Here is a 23,730-nt window from a genome sequence, read left to right as displayed (position 1 = left end):
TTTTGCTCCTGGCAGGTCCTTACATACTCCCGTATGTCCCAGGCTATGCCGGGCCTGTGGTAGTGCTGGCTGGTTGGTCCGCTCCTGTATGTCCTGCCAGGTCATGATATTGCATGAAGCGCAGAACAGCTTCCCGTGCTTCCGGTGGTACATAGGTGTGCCACTCCTGGTTGGTTCCTATCCCTTTCGTACACAACATGCCCTCTCTCATGGTCCATATCTCATCCAGTCCTCCTGCTTGCATCGCTCGTCAATGCTGAGCATCTGGGGAGGTGCGTTGGGCGTCGAGAACCCGTTGTTTGAGTTCGATCAGGTCCGCTGGAGTTGGGTCATCATCTTCTCCCACAGTGAGCAGGTGACAGGTCGTGTTTCTTGGCCTGTGGTTGTGTGCCCTGTGGGAAAGTGGCAGTATTTCCTCCCATAACACATCATCTTCCAGGTGGGAGCCCTCATCGGGGTCTCGGGACAGGGCGTCCGACAGCTGGTTTTCTACCCCGGGGACGTGTTCGACAAGGAAGTCGAAGGATTGTAGGAACAGGACCCACCTTACGAGCTTGCTCTTACGTGTCTGAAGCGTTCGTAACCACGTGAGACATTGGTTATCTGTTTGAAGCACAAATAGCCTCCCCTCCAGGTGGGGCCGGTATTTCTTAAGTGCCCATACCACAGCTAGGCACTGCTACTCATTGCTGTGGTACTTCATTTCTGCCTGTAAAAACTTGGCACTAGTATAATCGATGATGCACCTGTCTCCCTTTTGGTCCAATTGGTATAGCACTGCCCCCACACCATCAGTGCTTGCATCTGTCTGGACAGACAGCACACACTCGGGGTTTACTCGGAACAGTGTGTGACATCTGGAGAAGCCTTTTTTCAGATTGTCCAGTGCTTCCTGAGCAGCTGGGGTCCATTAGTAGCGCTGTCGAGGTGACAACAGGTGTGTCAGTAAGATTGCGAGCGTAACAAAGTCTGCGTTATAGTTCCCTAGCCAGTTGGCGAGGCCCAGGAACCGTTGCAGTGGTTGCGTGTTCTGGGGGGTTCTGCCCCTGTAATCTTCGCTAGGTGTACCGGGTGGGGCCGGTTTCCCTCAGCGTCCACCACGTGCTCTAAGAATTCCACTTCTCTTAGTCCGATGTGGCACTTCTGGGTGGTGCAGGTCAGGTGGTGCATTTCTAGCCGCTCCAGGATCTAGCGACAGGTGGTGTGCATGGTGCTTCCAGGATTCGGAGTACACTATCACATTGTTGAGGTAGGCCACCACGAACTGGCCGATGTATCCCTCTTGTACGCGGACCATCATAGTTTGGAAGGTGGCCGGTGCACACTTGAGGATGAATGGCATGGCACAGAACTGGAAGCAACTTCCATCCGGTACAGTAAATGCTGTCTTTTCTCTGTGGCTTGGGGTGATTGGCACCTGCCAGTAGCCAGAGCGTAAGTCAAGAGTTGTAAATACCCGTGCATTGCCTAGACTTGCCAAGGCTTCTTCTATGATGATCTTTGGTGGAGGGGAACTGATCGTAACCCTGTTCAGCGAGCGAAAATCCATATAGAACCGGTTCCATCCTTCTTGGCCGCTAAGACAATGCGTGAATTATATGCACTGTTCGATGGCTCGATAACCCCATCTCGCAGCATTTCTTGCACCTGCTCTCGTATCAGCCCTTGCTCCCGGAACCCATATCCTCTGGGGGCTTCATATATGGGTTCATCATGTGTGGTAGGAATTTTGTGCGCGGTCACTGTGGTGCGCTTTAGTGGATTTGCAGTGGCAAATATGCTTCGTCTTTCCCACGGAAGTCGCCTAACATCGTCCTGATATTCGGAGGGTACCTGATTGTCCAGGTCTTCCAACCTTGTGGGCTCCCCCTGGGGTGGTGGTATGCTTCCTAGTGTATATACTGCCAGGTGCTCACATTTACCTAAATTTACCAGGCCTGATGCTGGCGAAATCAAGGCATCCTGATCTATCAACCATGGCTGTCCGAGTATCAAATCTTCTCTGAGTCCTTCTACCACGACTGCTGGAATTTGGGTCACCATCTCCCATATACCCACTGTGATGATGGCATCTCCAATGGCTGTCCCGGTTCCAGTGTTCGTAGCAAGGCGCAGGGCACAGTGTCTGGGTGTGATATCTGAGGGTGGTACACAGTGCTGGGCGACGAATACATGGCTCGCCCTTGTGTCTATAAGTGCGGCAGTAGGTGTCCCATTCAGGGTGATAGGGATCCGCATCAGTCGGTTTTCTAGCGTGGTGAGCTGCCCCAGTTGTTATAGGTTGTTCTCCGTGACTTGTGGCAGGGGATTGGCTGGCGTGGGTGGTAGGACTGTAGGTCCTACACCCCCTACTGCCCGTTACCCGCTGGTTGTTGTCGCTGTAGGTGTCTCTGGCAGACCTGATGCCAGTGATACGTGCCCTGTGGGCATCCAAGACGGCACTGTGGTGGTCGGCCTCCATCGCGCCGATTGCCTGCATACTGCCATTCTGGAGATGTGTTCTGATCTGTCCCACCAGGTGGGCCCTCGATCGCCCTTGTTGCTGTCCGCCATGGACGTTCCTGCGGTATGTCCCTGCTTGTCCCTGCAGGTGCTCCGACTTGCTGTCTGGGCCCGCGTTCGGGGATAGTTGTCCCGGTCCGGCGTCCCAGGAGGTGTCGTAGGTTGCCTTCTGAAGCTGTTGCCTGTCGTACATAGTCCTCTACCATCCCACTGCAGTATGGCCTGAGGAATGGTTGCAATTCTTTTCGTATTAATGCAGTAACTTCTGGTAAAGCTTGCTCGGGGTCTTCTCCCGGGGCTATGCGCCAGTAAAGCTGCAGCTTGTTTGCCACTAACTGCTCTACTGACTCTGAGTCATTTTGGGACTCGCAGTAGAAGCGAGCCTTACAGCTCATGACTGCCATGCTGTCGTCAAAGCTCCGTGTTAAGTGGGTAGCGAACTCCTGCCACTGCATGTCATAGCGTCCTCACAGGTTCCACCACTCACTAGCTTACCCGTGCAATTGCTCACTCGTGCATCGTGTCCATTCTTCTATCGGCACCCCGCATTGTGTCTAACGTCCCTTACACCAGTGCACGAACTCGCATGGGTCCTCATGCGCTGAACTATGATATCACTATGCGTCCTGTTGCGGTAGCTGTCCGCCCCATATGCATGTTTGGTTGCACGGTTGGGCTTGCAAGCACCTCCCAGTCTATGAGGTGTGCCCCTGCCTTCTCTGTCGGTGCCTGTGTGGGCCTTGGTGTTGCTATTGTGTCCCAAACCAATGTACCCGTTGCTAACTCCGATCTCCCTGGTTTGCCCTCAGATGTGTTGTGCCACTGTCCCTCTCATGTCATTAGGTCAAAGTCCCTTGGTGGCTGACCTGTCTCACGTGTGGTTGTCATTTTGTGTGGTTGCATTGTTTATGAATTTCTACACGGTTTGTCCTGCACACATTCTTCTACACTTTTTAGTAAATATACACTTCGGGTCGCCGAATGCTGCTGGCTGTTTGTGCTCTCTTGTAGCCTCGATGATGAAGTGTGCCACACATTCGGGCACCAAATGTCGCGGCATAGAATTGAATTATAAACGAGCATGCTTGTACATCTGATACGTGCTTGTGGGGCTGATTACATGTGCTTATATAATGAATACAGACTACCCTACAAATTACACGTAGCAACCATCTCCAAATGGTTGTGCTGCAAACAACATACAAGCCCTTTAACATGTAATGACAATACAAATGTACCCTTCGACACATAGGCGATTATTACTTATTAAGCTTAGTTTACTAAAATGGCATGAGACCATAAACTATATCTATGTCATGTGGATGTAACAAAGAATGGGCTCTAAAGTCCATGGGCCGTATTAAATAATAAAAAAAGTGGTAACATGTTTAGCCCAACCGGCGGCCCTGAATGGGCTGTGCCACAAATTAGTTATTTTCTCGGCACCACACACACAAGAACAGGCAATGATAAATAAAGAACTTATAAAGAAACGAACTGATAACAATTATGAATTATCAACTCGATCAAAAGATGAAGTTAGGTTGGTGGTTTTACTTACCGCATACATGGGGATGTCCAGAAGCTAATCTATAGTGGCGAAAATCAACTCAAAGTCCGAAAAATATGGCAGTAGCAAAACCAAATAAAAACACACACTAATAAGAATACAAAATTAAATAAAATGATGCTGGCGAGGGTTTAAATCCCTTAGTTATAGTAACAACATGATGATTAATTCGCCATGGTCGCGCTCCCGAAATAGATGGTAAAGATCAGTAGAAGTACATCAGGCACACAGGGGACTGCTCCGGGAAGGGGCAGAAAAAAAGTGGTGGAGAAACTCCTGGTGTGGTGCTGGCATAAGTTGCTGCGCCGGCCACTCTGGCCCATAAGTATTGTCGTAATGCAACATTGGTGTCTAACTGGCCTTGCCTGAAGGCGCGCACCCTGCATGGTGCACTGGAGGCGGTATGTGTGGCCAGATAGGACAAATCTGTCACGCTGCTAACAAAGTATGGCATGTGTCTGGCAGCTTAGTGTAGTAGAACTGGCCGTGGGTGGAAAGACTGCCTAAAGCTTAAATAATAAGGAACCGCTTCAATTAAAGAAAAAAACTTAATGTAAACCCCTGTATGCTTAACAGAAGTACCATAAATAAAGACGTAAAATGGTACTGAGAAAATCATTAATTTGTGGCACAGGGTGAAGCAGGCATCGTCCTGGCAACTAGTTTCTTATTACTGAAGTCTGGGTCACGACTCGCGTCTAGACTTAAAATGTAAAATTATATATATGAGAACGACCTATATGTGGGTACACATATTTAAATTACATGGCTGGCGAGTTCAATCCGATTGTGCTGACTATCCGAGGGCTGTGAAGTAGAAGGATTCGAACACTTACATTATTGTAGTGATGATGTAGATGAACAAAGATTGAAGGGCCCTACAGTGTGGTATGCACAGGGTATACTTAAAGGATGGTGAAGAACTGACGGCGCCTGTGGCTTTCAGGCACTACCCCAGTCCTGTTCTCACAAAAGCGTGCCATATGCAAACGAGTAATACAAGTGGTGTCCTCAGCATAGTCATACCAAGGCACCATTTATTATCTATAGCTTAGAGTATTTTTCTGTGAAAATACATTGATGTCGCCAGGCTGTCCCTCTCTCATTGATTTATGCCCGGCTGCCCAGCTCACTAGGTAGAGAACGGTTCGGCCAGATTGGCCCGGGAGGAACCAGCTCGAATATGTAATTATTCAAATCCTGTGTTAGCAGAGTGTCTGTTTTATTCGCACAGGGACTCTTTAATTGGGGCTGGCCTGGCTCCGCCTGCGACAGTCTGAAGCTTTGCGTGGCAACGCGAGTATTGTTCACTTACTCCACCACTGACACACTGTCCTGCACAAACTATATACAACACTGAAAATCTAACTCTAAACACATATATGTACAAACAAAGCGGGAAAGAGAGATGACTGTTCCTTGGTAAAGTGTGCAGTCCTATCATTGGCCTCTCCCCATCCCATGCTAACATGCCTGTAATTCGCAGTCTATCCTGTCGCTGTCCGCATGCCGCAATTCGACCGTGCCTGCTGCTTCACCTATTGAGCTAACGACGCTGCCCGACCGAGCTCGCTCCCAGACCAGGGCACTGTCCCCAGTAGTCTGGAAAGCCGTTGCCGCTCCCCACGTCACAACGCAGGCGTCTACTTATGCGCTGCCCACCTCGGCATCCTGCGTGGCACGTCTGTCCGTTGTGAAGGCCTGTCGGCGACTGCCGCTCCGCGCGTGACTAACTCTCTCCCCCTTCTCTCGCGTCCCCTGACGTGTCGCAGGCATGAGACCGTGATGCGGTAGTCCAGTGAACAAAGAATAACACAAATGCTTCAATATTAATAAAAAACTATGAAAAGGAATTAACAAAGAAGATTTACAGAACTATTACAATTATTAATTAATACGATTATCTACACAACCTCTGAGTCTTCTCAAAGGAAATTCCTCTTCTGCCTTTGGCCCCCCTGACACGTGAGTCTTTTCCCTTCTGCTCTAGCTGCACTGTACTGCACTGCACAATATGGCTCACTCGCGACACAGGGCAGGAGAAGGCGTTGGCATAGCACAACGGGCTGCGGAAGCTAGGTAGACACTTGGGTCGACGTCAACAGTATTTAATAATTGTTAATTAAAATTATAACAGTTTTAATGAGGGGCAACAACACTAGTCGGTTGTCACTCAGCCGAAAATCGTTATGCCGGTGGCTGCTGGCATTCGTGACGTTGCACTCGCTTGCCCTACACTGCGCTTGGTGGTGTTATGGTCTTACACGCATGTATACACGCCTGGGCGAGGCGGCAATGTGCCGTAGTGACCCGTGCGGATTGGAGGAGCACCGATGGTTGGCATCAACGATGACAGTACTGACGTCGTCCGACCGAAGGCCACTCCAAAGCCCGACCTGCAACCGCTGGTATCCGACCCCGCTAACGGAATGCACCCCTTAGCCATGGCCCACCCGAGTCAGGCGAACATCGGAACAACAGGTAGAATCAAGGACCATGCCCTAATTAATCAGCCACCTCGATTACAGTTCATTAGAAATCAGACACAGATTAATAGTAACGCCACTTTTTATTAAAGACACCGCCCAAGGGAAGTGCGACGTAGGAGTGCTCGGGTCACTCATGTGTGAAATTACGTGAATACATTTGTGAGTGTTCCCCTTGTGGCCTTCAGCCTAAATTAATTAGAGTATTGTGTAACCTAATTATGACCTCCCTGTTTATTTGTGTATAACTCCCCACTGGAGCAGTCAACAAGTGACGAACAGTCTCTGGTGTGACTCGTATTATTCAAACTTAATTTATGTAAACTTGTAAAATATAATTCTTAGAGAGTATCTGCAAATTAGGTTTATCTTTATTATTTAATGTACGGATTTAGAGCCACTTTAAATCTCTTGTTAATTAAATAATTTCCGTATAACGGAACTTTGGAAACTTTGGCGCGAGAGAACACTGATGCCTCCCCTCGCGCCAAGGGCAAACGCCAGTACCGAGCGACTCGCGGACCGGGGTGGACGTGCGTTCCACGGGAAGTCCTCATCCTTTGTCTCCACTGAAATTCACGACTGGCAACTATAGTCATTCTTCAAATCCTTTCCGTGCTTAAACTCCCCGTGCGTACCCAGTCCATTTTACGGTGTAGGGCTTAACCCAGCCACTTATAAACTCCACGCACAAAGTATTACGCGGTGCAGATCAGTATATGGCACGGGCCGACTCCCACCACCAATGACTTTTGGATAATCGTCGAGTGCACAGGCACCGGCAACAACGGCGCATAAGACGTGATTAATTTAACTGCGAACCGCGGTCCACACAGGTGGACCCGGGTTCCGCCACTTTAGCTATTTTCGGGATTGGCCGCCTCTAATCGACCTCCCCCTTGACCTCGACTGGCATAAGGGTTTAAGATTATTGATGGCACATCAGAGTGCCCAGTGTTAATTTATTGTACTTTCGTAGGGTAATTCAATGTGCATCATGTAATGTAAACTGTAACTGTTCGAACAAATGAAATGTCCACTCCGCACACTCCATGCGCGACGTGTTACCGACAGTACAAAACCGAATCCGTGTGTGTTATTGTGTGAGTCTCCCTAACCCAGCCAGGAATCAGCGTGTTATGCTGCACAGGGCCTGTAACGTGTTAGTATCCAGGGACCCCTCCAATCCCAAACACCGCCGACGGTCCTAGCGGGCCATGCAGGGGCACTCGCACCCAACGACCCAACTTTTGGTCAGACACAGAGCTAGCCTGGCACCCTCCCGGATACACTTTCATTAAGAAACCAGCCTACCCGCTAGGAACCACGCCCGGACTCGAACACAAGAACCCGGACGACGGCATTACATTAAAAAACACGAACAAGCTTCCAAGTTAACCAGTGGCAACACCATGACATCTTCACTAGGAAATGGTTTCCCAGGGCCTCCTCTGGTGGTTCTTGCAGCTGGACCTGGAATTTTGTGTCAGCGAGGGAGGTTCTATGAGCCATCCACCCCGAGTCGAGGGCTAGATTTGTGTCACCGATTCCATCACCAAACGGTATTCATCTGTCATGTTGCATCTCGGGCGTGTCGCGTTCATGGTGCTAAGAGGAGGTGATTATATCTTTCTTCCCCGTCGACGAATGATTTGTAAGGAGGTGACAGCTGTCCCATTTAGGGGGTTGGGTGCCGTTATCTGCGGCTCTTCGATATCGTATTGTCTATCCTCTTTCAGCAGATGTGTTTGAGCTGATGTCTTCAGCGAGAGTGTAATTTATATATTAAGTTTAACTTAAGCTGCCTTTTACATTTACACAACCAAACATTATATTTCTTAATTACACAAACTTAAATTATTTGATCAGTGTCAATTGTCAATGAATCTTTGTTTTCTTGCTTATTTGCAAATATAACTTAAAAAAATATTAGCCTTTACGTTGTTTGGCATATTGTTTTTATTATAAATTATCATACCTATTATGACAGAAAAATAATACAATAATTTATTGCACGTGGAATTAACAATAGCAATATGAGAGATTTCAGGCTTCTGTACGGGATATTCACCATTTGCTCGTTGGTGAAACTGTTCATGTAAAGTCAACTGTTAATAAACTGTCCTAAGGAAGGTTTGCGCAAATACCTGGTTTGCGTTTGTTATAGTTAATTGTATTTTTCATACTTCATACGGTATTAGATGTGGTTGGTTATGTATTTTGATATACATCTGGCGTATTTCTAATAATTGGTCTTAAATACAAGAAAATTTATCCAGTGGGACGCATTTCTGTTTGACCGGCTTTATTTAGGATGGTTAACATGGCACAAACAGCAGCCCTGGAGTCAATGATCGTCGAAGAAGCTGAAAAACCTGTCGACAGAGAAAAGGTTTTTGTATCACCTTTTTAAAATGTTGCCCTTATGAATATGAATTTTTATAACCATTCTGGCTGGACAAATACTGAATAATTTTTGGTCCATAAATGTTCAATTAAAAATTTTTATAACCATTCTGGCTGGACAAATACTGATTAATTTTTGGTCCATAAATGTTCAATTAAAAATTTGTGTAGATGATTGTGGTTAGGTTATATATATATACATACTGTGTGTAAAATGTGTTCCTGCGAGCAATTGTACTGTGTAATATATTCAATTGTATTTTAAAGTAAAAAAAAATTAACAGAGTTAGCAGTTTAATGTGTTTGTGATTTAAAATGTTACCATTACGAAAATATTTTTGGTTTTGAAGATATGCATTCTAAAGCTTTGATATAAACAGGATTCGTGATAAGGAACAATTACCATGGCGACATTTCTTTAACTCTAAGTTTGCGAGAAGTTCACAGATTCATTTACTTGCATACTTCACTTCAAGTTATGTCACTTCCAGGGACAAGTACGTATAAGTATATTGGTACAGACAAATTCGAACACACTGCCTATATCTTGAGTGAGAAACAGAGAGAGGTGTCCAGACAGATATGTGGTCAGCAGTGGTACTTGTAGGGAGAAACATTAGTTGTAAGAAAATCCTCAAGAAATGTAGTTTTTTTGGATATTTCTAAGTTTTGGCAGGCAATACATAGTAATGAAAAGAGTCAAAAATAATGTTAAATACGATTTGATTGTAGTGCAATGTATAAATATGCTGTTAAATGTGGTTAAAAATTAGCCACCCTGCTTTAACTCATCATTTATAAGAAACAATTCATGGAATTTAAGTCAATATGCTACATATTTGTGTTGTAAAATTTAAATGATTTATTGGTTTGGAATGAGAACTACTTTTAAAAACTTTGTGTGAGAGTTTTATTATGGTAATTATATACGTGCTCTTACGAGTTTAGTTGTATTTTTTACTGCTTATATTATATACAAATCGTAATGAGGAGATAAACAGTAATAAGTTAAGAAAATATCATCTAAAGTAAATTACTAAAAACTGATGTTTCGCACCTTATAGTAGGAGCACCTGTGAGTATTTGATTCCTGTTTGAAGAAAAACATTCAAATTTTGTTGTTTATGTATCATTCATATGGTAATAATATAACAGTATATTCAAAATGGTACAACAACCAGAAAATTATGAAAATAAGTACAGATATTGAAGAAGTAAATATGTATATAAAGGACAAATGACTAGAAACATTTAGTTACACAAATGTGAGTAATTTAACAGATAGCACGTAAGCGCAAGAGTACGCATCATGAGCTAGTAAAAAGCCGATATCAATAATTTATAGGAATGACAAAATACATAAGAAAAAACGTTAGATGATTATAAACTTTTACAATTACATTATCTGAAAGGAATACAAACTAGGTGCTCTTGGTTAAGTAGATTACCTGTACTTAAGTAGCACAAACACGTGATTATGTACATAATTTTATTACCAAAATAATATCAGAGCAACAAGAATAAATATGTTCAATGTGAACCAGGGTGATGAAAGCAAATACAAATGTTAGTCTGATGTGTTCAATACAAATATTTATTACTTGAATACAAATTTTTTACATTGCATATTTTCATAAGTATCATGAGTAAAGTAATGTAAAAATGCTGTATAATCAAATGAAAACATATGTCGAGACAGACACATTTATATTAAATTTAACGATTATGATGAAACCACATAAAAACTTGCCGCAACTGGATCCAGCCATGGGCTGTGTTTTACAAATGCACAAATACGTGAACAAACATTAACAACAAACATAATTTAGAGCATCGCAGGCCTGAAAAGAGTTTAAGCAAGAGAGCTACTTGTTACATTACTGTAAGTGCCACTACAATAAATCTACAAACACAACTCCAAAGCACAATACTTACATGCCCATGATCATATCCGCGGCACCCCTACACAAACCCAAGGTGTGTCTGCTCAAAGAGACAAAAGGCGTAAGAAAGAATTTATATGAAACCAGGGCTTATATAAACATGGAGGGGTATACCTCTGCATACAAAAATTAGTTCCTAGGAATGGGATAGAAGCTCATGTGCTGCCCATGACAAAGGGATGGGAGTGAATAGCAGAGGGGCAAGGAAAAGATGGGAAAAGGGGAGAGGGTAGAGTTCATTCTGAGCTGAAAAAACGCACAAAGGCGGAGATAACCGAAGTATGACGAAGATAGCACAGGCAGTTTACTGCAAGAAAAAAATTTTAGATTAAAATTTTAGAATTTTTTCAAACATTTTGAATGGATTTGGTAGTGTGCCTGGGTGAATCTCAGATTACGGGAAATAATTGGTCTCTAGTGAATTGCTAAGAGTCCAGTGACAGTTCTACTACTTTTAATATATTTCCTTACAGCTACAGATGACCTCTAAATGAGTCGTGTGTGTGTTCCAAGATTTATTTCAAAATATAAAAAAATAAAAATTAAAAACCTTGTAAAATGTCATTAGCATGGCTGTCCCAAGACACAGTATACAAAGCTGTAGGTTGACTTGTGAACCAAATTGCTTAAGTTTGAAACTTATCTACAGATTTTTGAAAAATGTATACTTTATTGACTGATTTCTGAATATAAGTTTTATTTCAGTTTTGAAAATGCTTAGAGTACTTTGGATCAAAGTTGGTCCCTAGTGTCTTGTGTCATTAGCATGGTCAAAGTTTGTAAGCTCTTGGAAGATAAAAAAAGGTTTTGTTGTTATTCTTTTATTGACAAGGATATTTAGTTTCCATTAGGTTGGCAGAACTAACTTGGTTTTGGAGGGAACTACAAGCCTAAGTTGATGTTATCATATATTGTGTGGACTTTTTATGATGAGTATGAAAATTGATTGTCATTAGCATGGATGTTGTAACTGCTATAAATAGTAATTATTAAAAAATATTTTTGTTCAGTATGATTGTTATCTATGATTACTTCTTCATGGCTTCGTGAAAGTTTAATGGGTCTTCAAAGATTAATGTCAGGTTAGGTTAAAGTAAAAATTTTCATTAGCATGGACAAATTCATGGTCATTGGCATGGGCATTTCTGAACTTGCTGACCATGCTAATGACACCAGTCCATGCTAATGAAATATTTTTCTTTTACAGTTGGATAGGGTACTATATATATTTTCACTAAAACTCTTTAGTTATAAAAATCAAGATAAATATTTTGCTTTGATTTTTTTTAAGCAGTTTATTTATAAATATATGCTTAAAATTTAGATTTATTCATTTCAATTTGAAAATCCAAACTATGTTTTGAATGATATTTACGGAGTATGTTTCCTATGTTAATAGGGTTACAGATTAACTGGTAGTAAGTATGGCTAGAAAGAAAGCTGCAATGAGTACAGCAGAAAAATTTAAGAAAAAAAAGAATGTGAAAAAAGGAGAGAGGCTCAAAAAAGACCCTGAAAAACTCAAAGCTCTCCAAGAAAAGAAACACAAAATATACTTGAAAGCAAAAGTTACCGGCAAGGTGAAACTTGTTACTGATTTTAATGAAAGACAGAAAAGAAAAGAATGGAGGCAGGCAACAAAAAATACAGAAATAAGGAAGAGGAAGAAGAAATTTAGGCATATTTACAAGAAAATGCACAAAATGTGTGTGATTCAGAAAGAGTCAATCAAGAAGGTAATGAAAACATACCATGCACATCGTCTATTCTGAAAGAGAAAGAGTCAGCACACACACAAAAAGGGGGAAGAAAACAAATTCGACGAAACAAAACAAAAGCTTACCAGCAAATTAAAAAATTGGAAGCAGTAAACAGTGCCCTTATGAAAAAGTACCACAAATACAAGAAAAGGTATCAGAGATTGCTGAAAGGGAAAGAAAAGACTCCAACATTGTCTCCAAATACGAAAGTGAAGAAAAATCTCAGCGGAAGAAAAGTGCCTGATGATGTTCGCCCTAAACTAGTGTTTGCAGAAGTGATTACAAAGGAACTGGAAAGCAAATTTGATAGCATTAAAAAAAGTGAAAGAGAGAAACAAATTTTTACAAAGGTGATCTCTTGAAGAATTAAAAAAAAGTATAGAATGCTGACTCACACTAAGCATTTTCTCCCCTTAAAACTGCATCTTGCAAACAAAAGGCGTTCACATGAATTAATTTATGAAAGGCAAAAGAAAGCAAGTATTGAATTTATGAAGAGGAAGGTATGGATTTTTTTAGAAAATGAGGGTAATTCTACTTTATGCCCAAGTAAAAAAGATGTGGTTTCAAAAAATGGGAAGCAACAGCAGAAACGCTATTTGAACAACACATTAAAAAATCTGCATGCAAAGTTTCTACAGGCAGAGAACTTCAGGATCAGCTATAGTTCATTCTGTAGATATGTACAAGCCTTCTTGGATTGTTCCCAGGAAAGTACATGAGAGAGATATGTGCCTCTGTGCTAAGCACGAAAACATGAAGCTTTTTGTTCAAAAACTATATTTCTTGGAAATTATTAAAGAAAGAAATATTGATGATTTGTCAAAAGCTCTTACATGTGAGAAAACTAGTGAAGAATGTCTAGCCAGAGGGTGCCCTCTTTGTACAAACAAGCATATCACATTCACTGAAAAGGAATTTGACTTTGATGAACAAACCAATGTAAAACATGTTGATTTCTTTAATATAAACACAGACAACTCATAATCACACAAGTACTTTTTATTTAGTTTTATGTTAATGGTACATTAACCTGATATTACATTAACCCGGCGTTATTTCCTTCGTTGTTTATAAGTACCAAGCACGCACTTACAACTTCTGTTTTTAGGCTTACCAACCAGAATACATAGAATGTCTTCAGGCATACTTTAAATTTATCTTCCCAACACTCTCCTCATAAATTTAAAACATAAGCACTCATTTCAAACTGTCTTCAGACATCAAAAACAATATTCTTTACAAGATTACAGTAAGTATTTGAGTTGACAGCTTTTGTGAATATGTCAGCCAGCTGATATTCAGTTGGACAATACTGCAGGTTAAAGTTTTTTTCATTCACCTTTTCACATAAAAACTTAAACTTGATATCAATATGTTTGGACCTCTTAAAAACACTGTGATTTTTTATCATGTTGATTGTACTTTGATTGTCAATGTTCAGGTTCACCAAAATGTCTTCACCTGTTAGCTCGTTGTACACAGAATTCAAGAAAATCAGTTCTTTGACACATTCACTTGCAGCAATAAATTCACTTTCTGCAGTGCTTAGCGATACGACAGGTTGACGTTTAGTAGACCAAGCAATTGGACTACCACCATACATGATGACATATCCAGATGTACTTCTACGAGATGCTTCATTGCCTGCATAGTCGGCATCACTATAGGCATTCAACACTGTGGTGTTTTCACTGGTAGAATACTTGAGTCCTAAGTTCTGTGTCCCTTGGAGATACCTTAAGATTCTCTTAACTTTTTGAACATCATCTGCAGAAGGGTTTTCAGTTTTCCTTGAAGCTACATTCACTGCAAATGTAATATCCGGTCTGGTTCTGTTGGACAGGTATAGTAAGCTACCAATTGCTTGTCTGTAAGGAAAACTCACAACTTTTTCTACATTGGATAATTGTTCTATCTCAATTACTTGACTTGTTGGGTTTTTTACAGGTTTGGAACAATCCATGTTGAACATTTTCAGCAACTGGGAAGTGTAGGACTTCTGATGAAGGACAACTGAATCTGAAGTGTTTTTAGTTTCAATTCCTACAAAACATTCAGGATTGTTGGTTATTCTTACTTCAAATTCTGTTTGAAGCATGGACAGCAGGTCATCAATTTTGTTTCTCTTTGTAGACATGACAAGTCCATCGTCAACCCAAAGTGCCATGAACAGATCACTTTCACTGTTTCTGAATACAGATTTGTCTGTTGTAAGTTGCAAAAGTCCTTGATTTGTGATAAAATCCACAAATATTTTGTTCCAAGCTCTTGGAGCTTGTTTTAGTCCATACAGGGACTTCTTCAGTTTTATCACTGAACCAGTTTCATTCTCAAAACCTTCTGGCAAAGACATGTAAAGTTCTTGTTCCAAATTACCATACAGAAAAGCTGTTTTCACATCAAAGAGCTTGAAAGACATTTGTTTGGAATTTCCATAAGCCACAAGAAATCTCAAAGTATTTACAGACACAACTGAGCTAAAAGTTTCTTCAAAATCATATCCCGGTTTTTGTTCGCATCCACACACTACCAGTCTGGCTTTGTATACGTTATTGTCCTTTATACGAAATACCCATCGACTACTAAGCAGTCTTTGAGTCCCTTTGACTTTGTCCCTTTCGACAAACTCAAAGACCTCATTTCTCAGTAGGGAAGATTTTTCCTCCTCAATTGCATTCAGCCAAAGTTCTTTATCTGCACCTGTGATGGCTTCCTGGTAGGACAGTAGAACATATTCTTGCAGATGTGTAGGCAATTTTCTCTCTCTTCTTTCTTTCACACATGAATTTTTGTCTTCAGAAGATACGACAGATTATTTAGTAGCAGTTTGACAATCTTCTTGAGTTTTATTGGATTGAAAACCCAAAAATGGTTCTTCGCCATCACTGTCATCTTTAGTATTGGCATATTCTACTGGTTCACTGTGTATAAGCAATTTTTTGTTACCTTCATTTTTTTCACAAGATTTACTTCTCACCATTATTTTATTTGAAGACACCCTGTCAGAACTCAGTTCAATACCTTCCACAAAGGTTACATCTCTTGACAATTCAATTCTGTTTTCAATTGGATTCCATAGTCTGTATCCATTTGACGAATATCCAATCATCACAAGTTTTTTGCATCTACCATCCAGTTTTTTTAATTTTTTCACATTCTTGGCATAAGCACTGCAACCAAACAATTTTAGATTAGAGAGATCAGGTTTTTTGCCATACCACAACTCTGCAGGGGTCAGGTCTACTGTGACGGATGGACTTCTATTTAACAAATATGTGGACGTGCGCAACGCCTCTCCCCACATGTTTTTGTCGAGACCAGAGTCAAAAAGAAGTGCTCTTGTCTTCTCCATCAAAGTCCTGTTAAGTCTTTCTGCGCAGCCATTTAGCTGAGGAGAAGATGGTGGAGCATAATCTATCTTAATTCCCCTTTCTAGACACCAATTTCGGAATTCATTAGAGCTGTATTCACCTCCCATATCACACCGAAGCTTGTGTATCTTCATATTCCATTTTGATTCTGCTTCAGCCACAAAACATTGTGTGGCATGGTAGACATCAGATTTATTCTTAATCAGAGTCACCACAGCAAAATGTGTATAGTCATCTAGGAATGTCACAAAGTAATTGTAGCCGTCCCAGGTAGCATCAAGAGGTCCACAAACATCTGTATGAACAATTTCCAGAGGTCTCGTTGCCCTATTTCTCTCTCCTCCAAAGGTTTTTCTGGTCTGTTTCGATGATAAACAAGTTTCACAGACAGTATCAGAACTAAAATTCAGATTTTCCAGTCCAAAAGACAATTCAGTCAGTTTCTTCAAGTTTTCAAAGTTTAAATGTCCCAGTTTTCTGTGCCACAACATTGCATCAGTCACTTGTTTGTGTTCAGTCAGAAATGTTTTTTCACAGTGTGTCAGCTTTATGGTATAAAGTCCATTTGCTTCTTTAACACCTACAATTTTGACACCACTTTTATTAATCTCTACTCTGTCTTCAGCAAAGTTAACACTGCCTCCACTTTCTGTAATTTTGTTTACGGACATCAAATTTTTCGTCAAGCCTGGAACATACAACACGTCCTTAAGTATACATTCTTTATACTCTATGTCACCCTTAATTTTTGCACTGAGATTTTCGTCAACTTTGGATGTCGTGATTTCAGAGTCAACATTTTCAGTATTCAACATGAACTGACTGGTTGTGGCCATATGTGAGGTACAGCCAGAGTCAAGAACCCATGTTCCCTTATGGTTTTTCCTGGTGGATTCTGTTAAAAATGCAACTTTAAAATTTTCATGTGTACCAGCCCTGTTTCCTTTGTTTCTGAAGTAGCAGTTTTCTTCACTATGGTTGTCCTTTTTACAGATTTTACATGGTTTTGATTTAAAGGTACAGTTTCTGGATATGTGGCCTCTACTGTTACATCTATAACATATAACGTCCCTATTCACAGTTCTGAATGCAACATTGTCACACTCACCACTTGACTGGGTGCGTTCCTCTTCTGCCAATAACCTTGCAATAAGGTTTGTCAAGGTCTGGTCACACTTAGGAGTTGAATCCCAGGCAGTCATGAAAAACTTGTAACTGCTCGGCAATGATGACAAAATCTTTCCTATCATCGTTTCATCATCAATACAATGCCCTACACTTTTCAATTTGACAGATAAATTTTGAATTTCTGAGAGGTCTGATGCAACACAGTTAATTTTGAAATTGAAAAATGCTTGAAGTAGTGAGTTCTTGTTGTGGTTACTGTCTCGTTCGTAAATAGAACACAATTTTTTAAACATTTCCTTCGCTGTGGTGCAAGACATAATAAACTGAATGTTACCTTTGTCAACAGTAGTAACAATGTATCTTTGTGCCTTGGCGTCCTTCTTTTCCCAATCCTTGTCATGTTTTTCGGTATCATCTTCTTCGCTAATGACATTGTACACGTCTGCTGCTTTCATTAACACAGTTATTTGAAATTTCCAAATACTGAAATTTGCATGACCAACAAGTTTTTCAACTTGCAGGAAGTCGTCCGACGATGTAGCCATTTTGCAATAAACGTTATGAACGTTGTTTTTCCGTTTTGTCACATAATTGAAAACAATCCCAACGATTTTAACATTATCACACCTGGGCCCATAACCTGTTGATTTCTTTAATATAAACACAGACAACTCATAATCACACAAGTACTTTTTATTTAGTTTTATGTTAATGGTACATTAACCTGATATTACATTAACCCGGCGTTATTTCCTTCGTTGTTTATAAGTACCAAGCACGCACTTACAACTTCTGTTTTTAGGCTTACCAACCAGAATACATAGAATGTCTCCAGGCATACTTTAAATTTATCTTCCCAACAAAACCAATGTAAAACAATGGTGTCAGTCCAACACCATCTGGCTCAAGAGCTGCTTTCTTTGTTTTTAAAGATCTCTAGAGCAAAATGACATTGTGTGTGATGTTTAACCTTACCATGTTGGTGCACTTTAATTTTTACTTGTTTTCAAATAACTATGGCAAAGTGAACTAGGCCTATAATTTTAATGTTTAAATATGCATGTTATTTTAAGATAAGAAGTGGACTTTGTAATTTTATTCAAATTTCAATACCAAATTATACAGTTCTATTATTAAAATGGTGTTTACTGGTAGCATTATGTGAACTATTGTTGTTTTTCTTCTTCAAATATTTGATTCAAAGTAAATGGCTTTTTTAATTTTTTGAACCCTAAATGTGTAAGAAAGTTTGAAGATCAATGGCATAGTAATTGTTTCATAAAGGTGTATGGAAACCATACATTTTGTGACTGTTTTCCTTCTCAATAAGCCTAATTGTTATTTAATATTAAAAGAATAAATTAACAGGTTTCTTTTTTAATTTAATTTATCTATGTATTTTATATGGACAGAATTGCCTACTTACTGTCTACACTTTTTGTATGCTTAATCATTTACATGGTGTCATATGTCATTAGCATGGATGCTTTTGTCATTAGCATGGTTGCTTGAATTTTGAAGTTTTAAAAAAAGTTGAAATTTTACATTTTCAGCTCTGCTGACAGGATAGATCTCTTCATTTACCTTTGAGTAGGAGCTCATATTTTTTTTTTAATTTTTAAAACTCATTGTGAAAATAAAAAAACACCACAGTAAAATGGCCTGTAATCTGAGATTCACCCGCCTACTAATGTAGTTATGAATTAATTTTTGTATTTTAACCCATTTTTATCCACCCTTTGTTTCAGACAAAAGTTTTAGATAATATTTATAAGTTTTACAAACAATTCGAATGGATTTAATATTGTGCTTTCTAAGAGAGTTATTAAATTTTTTGTCCTACCCCTGTTATTTATATCCCTTGTAGTTATGGTTGGTCATATCAAAAATATATTTGGAAAAAAGTTTTTGGTATTACTCCTACAAGCTATAATTAATTCAAACGGATGTGATATTAATCATGTTATGGGAATTAAAGTGATTTTTCTGTTTTTCAAAAAACTTTTCCCATTTCTACCCGTTTGGTCAGATATTGCCCATTAATGACCTCGACAGAAATGATACATAATATTATTTTATGCAAGAGTTTGTTAGTGATTTGCAAAAAATTGTGGCAGTTATTGTGTCCGCTAAGTTATTGTGATTAAATATATAAACTTTTGAGTTGACGATGGTTTTGGGGTCTGTGGACCATGGAACGAAAAACTATATAAAAAAATTTCCAGAAGTCGCACCATGGTAATGGCTATAATAAGTAGTATTTGTTAGAAATCTACCTAAAAATGTGAGGTTAAATTATGCTATTGTGCAAGTATGCAAGTGAAAATATGCAAGTATTGAAGTGTGCAAGTGTAAAGTATGTAAGTAAGTGTGCGAGTGTGCATGCAACAGTTGGTTGATGTTCCTTGTGGCACACTTTGATCAAGATACCGTATACTTGTTACATGCTTGTACAGTATTAGTATACTAGTTAAATTTTCTGAATCACAGATATCATTTCGTAAAGCACAAAACTTTGATGAGCAATTTGCTCATTCCACATGCGCAAATGCATTGCAGCTGAAGGAAGTGCCTTTGATAATCTACTGTACATAATGTCAGGTATCAGCTCCTTCGTTTATTCCATTTCGTCACCACTCACCTTTTATATAATGTTTATTTTTCATATATGAATTTAAAAAAAAAATCGTAAGAATTATACATTTTGTAACATTTTGTTGATAAATAACTTGTTTTATTTGCAGACATGTCCTCTTCTTTTGAGGGTGTTCTGCAACACTGGTCGTCACAACAACATAATGGAGTATAGTCGAGGGAGCGTCCCCACCAACGAGCTCCAGATATACACCTGGTGAGCATCATTGTGGCTGTGCCAAGTGGAGATACTACTTACCTTTTATATTTACTGTGTCTTTTTGATGGCATCATCCAATATATATATATACCTATCGTAAACTGAGAAAAGTGAAAAAAATCCCCAGATAATGTGCAAAAATGAAATTTTGTGGAGTTTAATTAGTGGTCATTCTGCTTATTGTGATAAAACAGTGTGATGGTGTTTGATTTCATTTTTTGTGGCCCAGGCTTTATGGGTGCTGCTCTAGGAGCAAGTATAAAGTTGAAAATACTTTACATACGCGTGGAAGGATCAGACGACTACCTGATAACTCTGATTTGAATGTTTGAGCTTTTAGAATAGATAAATTAAAAATTACATTTCTATAAAATAAAAAAAGTAATGATTTACATGCTTCATAAGTAAAGGTATATGAAAAGAGCATTAAAAAATTTAATTTATAGCATCTATTATGTGATTTTTAGCATTTTATAGCATTTTCCATTTTGTGATTTTTAGCACTTTGTAGCATTAAAAAAAATTGTTTACTCACATTTATTTTTGTTGATTTTGTTGTAAATAATTAAAGCATATGTACAACTGCTGCTTAATAAAGTTTTTAATGCCTACAGCTTTACTTATCTTAGCTTATAACTTATAAGTTATGACAAGTCTACAGTTTAAATCATTAAATTTTAACTTTGCACATGTCTCCAGATTATTTTCAATCAATCTTGTCCTCCTGTCAGTAAGGACAAGGTTGTAGCTGCTGAAAAACCTTTCGGCATCTACACTGTTCACTGGCAGCCAAAGACACTTCATTGCTGCATTGCAAAATTCTTCAAATTCTGAGTGCATTGCCAGAAGAATTTGAAGAACATCAACTTGGACATTTTCTTGTAGTTGGTTGACTAACTGCTGATGGAAATATAAATATCCATCAACAAATTTGTCCTTTTCCAGAGACTTAAATGGTGACAACAGTGTTTTGTTTGCATGCACAGCTGCTTCATTAACCTGTAACAATGTGAGTTATCTTACTTATCTTTATCTAATTAAAATTTATTTAAAATTCAACTTAAATGATCATATCAATGGATAGAAATTTTGTTGACATACCTTAATCAACTGTCCAGCTTTCACTGGATTAAAAAGAGCACCTGTTGCCTTATAAACATTATTTGCTTCACACACACCCATGTGCTCTTCAAGTTTCCTGCGAGCTTTGGCACAGGCGTTCTTTATCTTCTCTGTGATCTTTGCCTGCTTAACTATATTTTTGCACTCTGACAAAAGTGCAGTTGTTCCTTCTGGGAAAAATCCTTTCATTTGTCTGTCTAGCGACAAACTGAGTCTGTCAAGCCTGTCACAAATGATATGTGCACATGGGTAGTCTGAACCTTCAAAGGTATCTATAAGATTTATAAGTTCTTTCCAGACATCGGAAATGAATACTATTTGTGTTTTTACCTCCAGCTGCAGGTCTGGGGTGGTGAATGTCTCACTGACCATACAGCACTTGCATTTTTTTCTTCGTACTGAGAAAGAAATGCTGTCAGTGCTTCTAGATAGGTGCTAACATACAGCACAGATTTAAACCATGAGTTCCATCTAGTGATGACCGGTTTAGGGAACAACACATGTGGCAGCTCTGGAAACTCTGAAACTAGAAAGTTCAAGTAAGAGTTCTTTATTTTTCTGCCATGAAGAAATGTCATTTTGAGGTTCACAATAAGTTGGTTCAACTCTGGGAGTTCTATCATGAGAACGTCCCCAATCAAACTTATTTTGTGAGCCCAACATTTAAAATTTATTAAGTGGTCCCCTATCAACACTTTTAGTGCAGAGAAGCATGTATTCATGTAGCGTGCAGAATCAGACACTAGGCCAACTATGTTTTCGTACACAATGCCATACTTTTGAAGAGTGTCAACTACTGCTTGACTGCAGGTTGTCCCTGTGGCCTTGTCAAGATATGAACAACTTGCCAAAGCCACTTTCTGTGTTGCTGCACCACTAACAGTTCTAAATAAAATGGCAAACACACATCGTTTACGGCTGTCTGTTGTTTCATCCACAACTACAACAATTTCTTTACCTTGAAATTCTTCACACAGTTTCTGTCTTTCATAGTCGCCACATTTTTGGACATAATCTTGTCGCAAAACATGACTGCTTGGTAGGTCACCCGATCCTTTAACATATCTGAAAAAGAAGTTAGTAAATATATTTAAACTGCTTCATTGACCAATACTAGTATAAGTTTATACAATTGAATTGAAGTTCTTAATTCACAAATCTCATATTAACAAAATACAAACAAAGTGCTTTGAAACATAAAAATATTAATCTTACTTACTTTGCAAAATATTCACGTACTGCTGTGTGGTCTAATTTGTGCAAAGGGATGTTTGCCTTGAGAAATGTCTTGACTGTCTCGGTGACAAATTCAACCTTTTCTTGTTTTGCCCGTTTTACATTTTCATTTATCTCAAGCAAACTGGTTTGACGCTTGCTGGAAGATGCAGGATAACATTCTATAGATTTTTTTTCCCTTTATGTCCAAATGATTGGCACTGCTTGTCGAGGTTATCTTTTTTTTCCCATTCCAGTCTAACATTACAAATGCCGCACATTAGAATCCCCGAATCACTGACATAAAACTTATCCACTTTATTGTCATTTACACGGTCCCTAATTGTAATTTTACGTCTACCCATCTCAAAACAAATTGTTAATTTTAACCTCTGAAAAACCACCTACAGGCCATTGAAAAAATAAACAAAGCACAGGCAGTGTTTTCGATTAGGCACTGACGGTATGTATCGCGTGCCCTGATTCGATACTTTGTCAATTCGATAATTCAACCAAATTATCGTGTGCGACCACTGAAACCAGAATTATCAAACTAATTTTTCCTGTTATCAAATTCATGTCGCATGCATTTAAAATTATGAAAATTACGAAAATGAGTTTCGATTCTCAAAAACCACAACTGTAAACTTAATATTAGTTTAACCAACTCTTCAAACATCTTCATGCAAACAACGGGCATGCTGCAATCTAGTGTTGTGATGTAAATTTCTTTTTTTTGTTGAGATTCTTCGAGGTTCATTTGTCGAGTCTTCCTCTGCCATAGGGTAGAGAGATGTTTGTCAACATACTTAAGTTAACAGAAAATGCATTTCTTTTTGATTTAAACATTACAAAAATAAGGTTTTGAAGATTTTATGATTGTTGTGAATTGTGCTTGCACCGTAATAACAGGGATATTCATCTAGTTTACACACGGATGTACAAAGAAGTGGAATAGGCCTACGGTTTCAATATTCAGCGAAGACGTAATTAAAAGTAAAAATTACAATTCTGCACAACCAGAAATTTTACCTTTATGTTTGTACTTTGTTTAAAAAGGAAAAACCCACACACATAGGTATTAAGTAATGACAGAGTGAATTTTAAAATGGGGATTTCAGTTGCATGTTTTGAAATTATTTAATAAATGTTGAAGTTTCGCAAATAATCGCAGTAATTGAAAAATTTCGCATCTATTTAGCATTTATCACAATTGCGAATTTTATACACCTCTATTCATAAGTTCTCATTTATCAGTTTTAAAGAGATAATTAATCTTAAATCTAAATTTAAATCTTTAGTATGTCATGTATCCTGTATATCTCCCTACCCAGTGGTTTGGCACTGTGGCATAGATATCCTTGAGACCT

General features: G+C 39.3%; 1 protein-coding gene across 1 annotated transcript in view; it reads left to right on the top strand.

The window, feature by feature from the left end:
• The first annotated feature begins 8,616 nt into the window (after nt 1–8,616).
• Nucleotides 8,617–23,730, top strand: part of LOC134541690 (histone deacetylase complex subunit SAP18) — a 29,295-nt gene continuing 14,181 nt past the window's right edge. Inside the window, exons 1-2 of the mRNA XM_063385312.1 lie at nt 8,617–8,950; nt 19,914–20,020. Of these exons, the coding sequence (XP_063241382.1) occupies nt 8,873–8,950; nt 19,914–20,020 (185 nt within the window). The 5' untranslated portion in view covers nt 8,617–8,872. The remainder of the gene's footprint in view (nt 8,951–19,913; nt 20,021–23,730) is intronic.

The sequence above is a fragment of the Bacillus rossius genome (genome assembly GCF_032445375.1).
Source record: "Bacillus rossius redtenbacheri isolate Brsri chromosome 4 unlocalized genomic scaffold, Brsri_v3 Brsri_v3_scf4_1, whole genome shotgun sequence".
Classification (NCBI taxonomy): Eukaryota; Metazoa; Arthropoda; class Insecta; order Phasmatodea; family Bacillidae; genus Bacillus; species Bacillus rossius.
This window is presented reverse-complemented; position numbering and strand designations above follow the sequence as displayed.